Source organism: Pangasianodon hypophthalmus, chromosome 11 (assembly GCF_027358585.1).
Source record: "Pangasianodon hypophthalmus isolate fPanHyp1 chromosome 11, fPanHyp1.pri, whole genome shotgun sequence".
Classification (NCBI taxonomy): Eukaryota; Metazoa; Chordata; class Actinopteri; order Siluriformes; family Pangasiidae; genus Pangasianodon; species Pangasianodon hypophthalmus.
In genome coordinates, this window is record NC_069720.1 from 5,885,219 (window position 1) to 5,892,312 (window position 7,094).

General features: G+C 34.3%; 1 protein-coding gene across 2 annotated transcripts; it reads left to right on the plus strand.

Moving 5' to 3' along the window:
- The first annotated feature begins 1,642 nt into the window (after window positions 1–1,642).
- Window positions 1,643–6,211, plus strand: zgc:194981 (uncharacterized protein LOC561073 homolog). Of its 2 annotated transcripts, none has more exons than XM_034308464.2 (4): window positions 1,643–1,760; window positions 2,386–2,588; window positions 4,581–4,694; window positions 4,901–6,211. In XM_034308464.2, exons 1-4 carry the CDS (start codon window positions 1,691–1,693, stop codon window positions 4,982–4,984), a joined length of 471 nt encoding a protein of 156 aa, XP_034164355.1. In that variant the 5' UTR covers window positions 1,643–1,690; the 3' UTR covers window positions 4,985–6,211. The 2 variants fall into 2 exon arrangements, with proteins under 2 accessions (XP_034164355.1, XP_034164356.1); XM_034308465.2 differs by lacking the exon at window positions 1,643–1,760 and adding an exon at window positions 1,771–2,076.
- Window positions 6,212–7,094: the final 883 nt, after the last annotated feature.

Genomic DNA, 7,094 nt, shown 5'->3' on the forward strand with positions numbered 1-7,094 from the left:
TCGAATTTTCATAAAGAGATTTTATAATGTTTCGAAATTTATCTCCAAACCCAAACAATTTCAAACAATCAAAAATAAAGAGGTGTTCTATTGAATCAAATGCTTTATAGAAGTCCATGAAGAGAATAAAACCATCATCTTCCATTAGATGTCCGAAATCCAGAAAATCAAACACTAAACGAATATTATTATATATAGTGTATAGATCTCCCCTTCATAAAACCGGATTGGGAATCGCTTATAATTTTATGTAAAAACATTTTTAATCTATTAGCATATATAAGGGTTAGTTTATTTATAGCCTAACTTCAGCTTTTTACTTCTGGCGGTTGTATTTAAGCTTCAAAAGACATAAAAGTTGTTTTCACCGCCACCTTCTTCTTCTAATAGAACATGAGACACTAGGGGTTTTATACCGCCACCTGCTGGAGGAATGAGCGTCATTACAATCAGAGCTGTGTTCAAAATCAGAGCGGAAATGACGTACAGAGTGTGCAGTATACTGCACCAGAGAGTACACACTACAATTCTGGACTTGTCATTATACTGAACAACTCTGGAAAAATATTGGTTCATTTATTAATAAGAATATCCAGCAAGATATATCCATTACTTTCAAAGGAATTATTTTAGGACATTATGAATCTGACTCTACTAACTTGACTTGAATTTCCCTTCGGGGATTAATAAAGTTTATCTTATCTTATCTTATCTTATCTTATCTTAAAAGCAATGCTTGTTTTGTTATAAACTTAATTTTTTTTCTTTGTAAATTTTATATTCACAAATGTAAATTTACTGAAAACAAACCGCATTTTATTGTTTTTTTGAAAGAATTTAAAAATTATCTAAATACCATCAGAAAATAAGAAAACAAGAAGAACTATTTCATTTTGCAATGACTTTAATTTGTATACTGTAATTGATGGTTAAATGTCGTACCCTCAAGTTCTTATATTTCTGTTCTTTATTTTTTTCCTACTTTTTCTCTTGTAATCTTTAATACTTCTTTGATTTCAGTTGACATAATGTATAATGTATAATGTATGTTTCGGATACTTTGTGTATTATGTATAAGCATCTAATGTCAACTCTGTATTCTTGTCTTGCATTAAAAAAAAAAAAAAAAATAATAATAATAATAATGAGGTCGTGATGAAATTTAATTTAATTCAATTTTTTTTATTTAGAGCACTGTCAGGTCACGTGGTTGCATAATAACATTTTATTTAATTTTTATTTTATGTAATTTTACTTTGACGCCACAGTCAGGTCACATGATCGCATAATAATATTAATAATAATTATTTTATTTTATTTTATTAACCTCGCAGTTTCAAAGCACCACGTGGGATCGTGAGGAAGCCACAGTCAGGTCACGTGGTAGTTGTGATATTTTATTTTATTTTATTTTACTTTATTTGTTTAGTTTTAACACGACAGTTTCAAGACACCACATGGGGAGGTGATGAAATTATTATTGTTTAAAATTTATTTGAACGATACCACGTGGGGTCGTGACGAGACACAGTGAGGTCACGTTTTATATTTTATTCCATTTTATTTAATTAACATACCAGTTTCAGATAGTGATTAAAGGACAATCAGGTCATATGTACATAGGTCATAACATTTAATTTAATTTAATTAGCTGACTTGACTAAGCTTCAGGACACCACGTGGGATCGTGATGAAAGCACATTCGTGTCACGTGATTGAATCCGGAAGCAGGACTCAAAACACGGCCAATGTGAAAGGAGGTATAGAGAATTTTTTTTGTCTTACTTCTTTATCTATATTTTAATCTTTTAAAATAGTTTGTCAGCAGAATGCTGTAATGTTATGTAATATAATGTAATGTTATGTAATATAATGTAATGTAATGTAATATAATGTAATATAATGTAAAGTAATACCTGAGTGTGTAAACAGAGGAGCGTCAGTGAAGCGCCTCAGAGGCAGGTCAGATAAATTGGACCCTGCTGTCGTGTTGTAGTGGCACATTTTATTTGCAGTTTGGCTTCAGTGCTTATTTGAAAAGCTAAAATCTCTTTCCAAGGGAAATCAGTTAATGTGGTAAGTTATTTGCTTCCTTTTTGCTTGACTAAGTGGATAAATAAATGTATATTTCCTTACTGCCCTAACCTTTACTGCTGGAGTATTTTCTTTAAACACTACTTTAGCATTGTTCCTGGAAATGTGAGGACTGTTGGTAAAGATGGTCTGCAGCTGAAGCAGCTCAGGGTGTGTTCTGGTAGCTGCTCAGACTGCATTAGATGTTTCAGCAGAGAGGAGAAACTTGTTTCTCGCACTCTGACGTCACTCTGACGTCACTCGGCTGGTTAAAAAACATACTACTACTGATTTCCACTTTTATTTCCACAGATCTGTATTATACCAAGATGACGTACGCGCTGAGCCTCGTAGCAGCTGTTTTCATGGCTCATGTTGTGTCTGTGAGCAGCTCAGAACAAAACATCGACCCAAATGTAGTCAAAGCGGCTAACTTTGCCATCGAGTTCCACAATCACATGACAAACTATCCTTATGCGTATAAAGTCGTGGAAATCCTGTCTAACTCTGCTCAGGTACGTGACACTTAAAGCTGATCTTAAACTCTCAGTTACTCGTCTTATAACATATAATTTAGTAACAACAGTGAAACTAATAGGAAAAGTGTTTATTATGAGAGCCAATTAGGGTCCTGGTGAGGGATGTCTGTTTATAGCTGCTATAATGTAAGTGAGAACAGAACTTAACTTGGTTTGTGGATGTACTGCAACATTAAATGTGACTATAAACAAAAAAGTACAACATGTCATTCTTTAATTAATGAAATATGCAAATTTGCGAAATTACTGTGGTATAAGAGAAGTAAAACGCATGCTATTATTGGAAATGAATCAACTTTGGGGTGGTAGTTGTAACTCCACTTCATCACTATCTTTCTCTAGTTGATTATTTTCCTGTAAATGCATGCTTGCAAGTGTTTTATACGGGCCATGCTTGCTTCTGAGATTTAGAAGGGTAGGAGGGTTTAACTGTGTGACACATCATCCATTTGAAATCCAATCTTTCTTAATTAATTTTTTTCCTGTTGTTTGAAAATGTGTGGATTCAGACAGGAGGTTTGGTTAAATATCTGTACTATATGTATTTATATGACATTTAATTCTTAATAGATAAGCAAAAATGCATATATAAGGTAGGTAATTACGCAGCAAGGGGTCACTATGGCGTAGCGGATCCCGCTAGAGGATCCTGCGGAGGATCTTATGGATCCTGCGCTCTCACCCCTGTGGCCAGGGCTCGATTCCCGGGCAGGGAACCAACCCAGCCCCTGGTAGTGCACTCTCAGTGCCGGTCCTAAGCCAGGATAAAATGGGAGGCTTGCGTCAGGAAGGGCATCTGGCCAAATCAAAACATGTGGACCAATGATCCGCTGTGGCGACACTTAAGGGGAGCAGCCGAAAGAACAACAACAGCAATTATACAGCAAGGCTGAAAAAAGAACCATACTATATCGCACTAGAGGTTAAGAGTAATATCTCTATACTATATAATTACAAATCTAAACACTAAGTGATTTGGTATAACAAATTCTGAATATATTCCAGTGCTGGACTTAATCTCGGATTATCCTTATCCTTTTGTAAGACTATTAATAAAAATTTGGCAGTGTTTACTGCATCAGCTGCTCAGATGTTACCAGATCCAGCCATTGCATCAAAATAAACGTGATCTTTCGCCATCTCATTATTGTGTTGCTCTGTGCCTGGCTTGGGACATGGTGTCACATGGTGTGACAACATTTGACTAAAGGTTGTAACTCAGACCTGTGAATAGGAAAAAAACAAAGGAAACACCTTTTTTTATTTTAAATGAGTTATACTGTATATACAAGTATTAGCTTTAGATCACTCCACATACACACATATTAATTTGTTAAACGTATAACACTGACTATACAGTTCGCTGTTAGAAGAGGTAACTATACATCACTCATTACAGTCAGCTGGCTAACTTGTTGCTATCAAAAAATCTGGAAGACAGTCTGAAAATCAGCTATGTGCAAAAGTTTGTATCCCTCATGGTTTCTGGGTGAAAAAAGGAAAACGTATGTATAGGTCAGAATTTGTATGTAAAAATGAAATGTGGGTGTTTTAATGAATTTTAAAATGATGATACAAAAATAAAACAAAACTCAATGTCCCGAAGCCAAGAGAGCAAAATGATCTGTTCTCTGGGTGGGAGGGACGGCGTACCCTCTCTTTCTTGTCAATCACAGCAACACTAGCCAATCGTGGGCATCTGTGATCTCATGTATGCGGAAGAGGGTAGATAGCGCTTTGTAGTATGATGGGGGGAGAGTTAGGGAGCGGGTGGGAATTAGTGAACAAGACCAACATGGGGAGAAAATGGCGAGGGAAAAAATAATAATAAAATGAAACTATAAATAGCAGATCAGTGGGACTTCTAATTAAATGCGAAATTAAAAAGAGAGGTTTTGAAAAGTGTATAAGACTTTTGAACGTCTTGCTGTGTGTGTGTGTGTGTGTGTGTGTGTGCGCGTGCCTCAGATCTACCCTCCTGCCCGGGTGAAGTACTCCATAGAAGTGCGAGCTGCTCAGACGACCTGCAGAAACACCGGCAGCGTGGACCTGGAGGACTGCAGCGTCGCGGCGAACGCACAGGCAAGAGACCGTGTTCGATTTTCTGTCTCTGTTATTCTGCAGTTCATATTCAGGACTTAGTCGCCATGGAAACTGTACACGCTTCTGTAGTTTTCATGTAAATACAGTTATTATAGGCAGCTAGCATGTGCACTTACATTCTATATTGTAGACATTGTATAACTATTGATAGTGTTTTTACTTTTTTTTTTTTTTTTTTTAAACAGATGATGATCTGCAGCTTTGTGGTTCTGGCAGTTCCAGGAGAGAACACGGTTCCTGAATACGTTCTGTCACAGCACTGTGCCTGACGTGTTATTCGTCAAACCGCACGAGTAACTGCACTGTAGCTGTTTAAAAATCTACAACATTTGCTGAGAAACAGAAAGTCCTACGTCAGGAAAAGATTTTCCTTCAGAAAAATCCTGTTTCCTGTTTCCTTAAGAAGCTACATATTGAACAAAACATTCCTGGCATGTGGCATGCAGTTGTAGAAAAATAATCAACAACGAGGTGACAGTGCATCTCAAAGTGAAGCGGAGTTACTGTCACCACCCTGTAGTTGATTATTTTCCCATGAAAAGATGTCCTGAAGTGCTTTATTCCTCTTATATCACAGCAGTTTGCAATTGTTTTATTCATTTTATTCAAATAGTTTTTATCCGCTTGTAGTTACATTTAATATTATGGAACAAATTAAACAAGTTATTTCCTGTTATCACTTTAGTTATAGCAGCTGTACACAGTCATCGTCTTTCCTGTGGTGTAAAACTTAAAGTTAAAGCTGTTACAAAGCACTGACACTGGAGACTCCTTCCATAAGTAAACGTCTCCTCATAGAAAACTTTACCACAACATGTGGTGGGTTTTTTTTTATCCGTTTATTAACATTAGGCTTTGATTACATGGAGTTTTCGCTGAACAAGTCCATGTGTAAGTCGTTACCATAGAAACCATGACGCTGTTATAGAAAACGAATCAACATCCTTCTGATCCGAATGCTTCAGATTCGAGAATTGAAATTTAGTAGTGCTGTGGTATAAGATGATCATTATTTGAACATTAGATTGGTGGTGTAATAGCACTTTCATGCACTTTTCTTCATTCTCGAAATGAATATGGCATTATTATATATTAGTAGTATGTAATATTTATGTATTATAATAGTATGTTACTGTGAGGATTTTGCGTATAAAATAAGCAGATGAACAGTGAGCTGCGGAGAAGGGGGCCATTACTTTATTCACAGAGATGTTCGCAGCGTGAAGTTCTCAAACTCTGCACAGAGAGAGTGTGTGTCTCTACAGTGTATTTATTTACACCTGACATTGACTTTGAAAGTGGAAATGCAACAATGAGCTTCAGAGGTCACAGCAGATCAGCCACATGCGGTTATGTAGAATTATATAGAATATACTAATTGTATAAACCATGAATAATTGGTTGGAAGTGTGTGGTTCTGTTTGGGCATTTAAAAACACCACTGCTGTTCTTACTGCAATGTGCAATAATCCTGAAATAAAGGGGGAAAGAATCTGTTTCTGTGTCCTTTGCAAATTTCAGTGTGTGTGTGGAGAAAGAGAGAGAGAGAGAGAGAGAGAGAGAGAGGACTAATTAATTTGTCCTGAGACAGGAGGTTTGGGAAATGATTACAGGGCACTAAAGAAAACTTACTAAAAAGAAACACTAATGAAATAATAAAAAGGAAAAATGATGATGGAAAATTACTGACTAAAAATTTCAAAAGAAAAAATGACTAAAGAATAAAAAAAATAATGACAATAAATAAAATGACAAAGGGAAATTACTGAAGAAAATGTACTAAAAAAAATGATGAAAGAACAACTACAAAAGAAAAAATAGAAGAGAAATTTTCTTAAGGGAAAATTACAAAATAAAAATTACTAAGGAAAAATAATATAGAAAAATTACAGAAGAAAAAATACAAAGTACAAATTATGAAAAAAAAAATACTAAAGATAATTTATTTTTAAAAATGTTAAAGAAAAATTACAAAAAAAAGAAAAATAAAGTAAAATATTACTAAAGAAAACTTACTAAAGAAAAATTATTTAAAAAACAATTACAAAGGAATTTTCCTAAAGAAATATTACAAAAGAAAACATACTAAAGAAAACGTACTGAAGAAAGTAAATGTTAAAGAAAAAATTACAAAGAAAAAAATCCTAAAGTAAATATTCAAAAGAAAAATGACAAAGAAAACATATTAAAGTAAATTTAGTAAAGATAAATTATAAAAGAACAACCACAAAAGAAATTCTTAAGGGAAAAGTACAACATAAATATTACTAAGGAAAAATAGTAAAGAAAAATTACAGAAGAAAAAATACAAAGGAAAAATTATGAAAGAAAAAAATACTAAAGAAAAAATGCTAAAGATAATTTATTTTTAAAAATGTT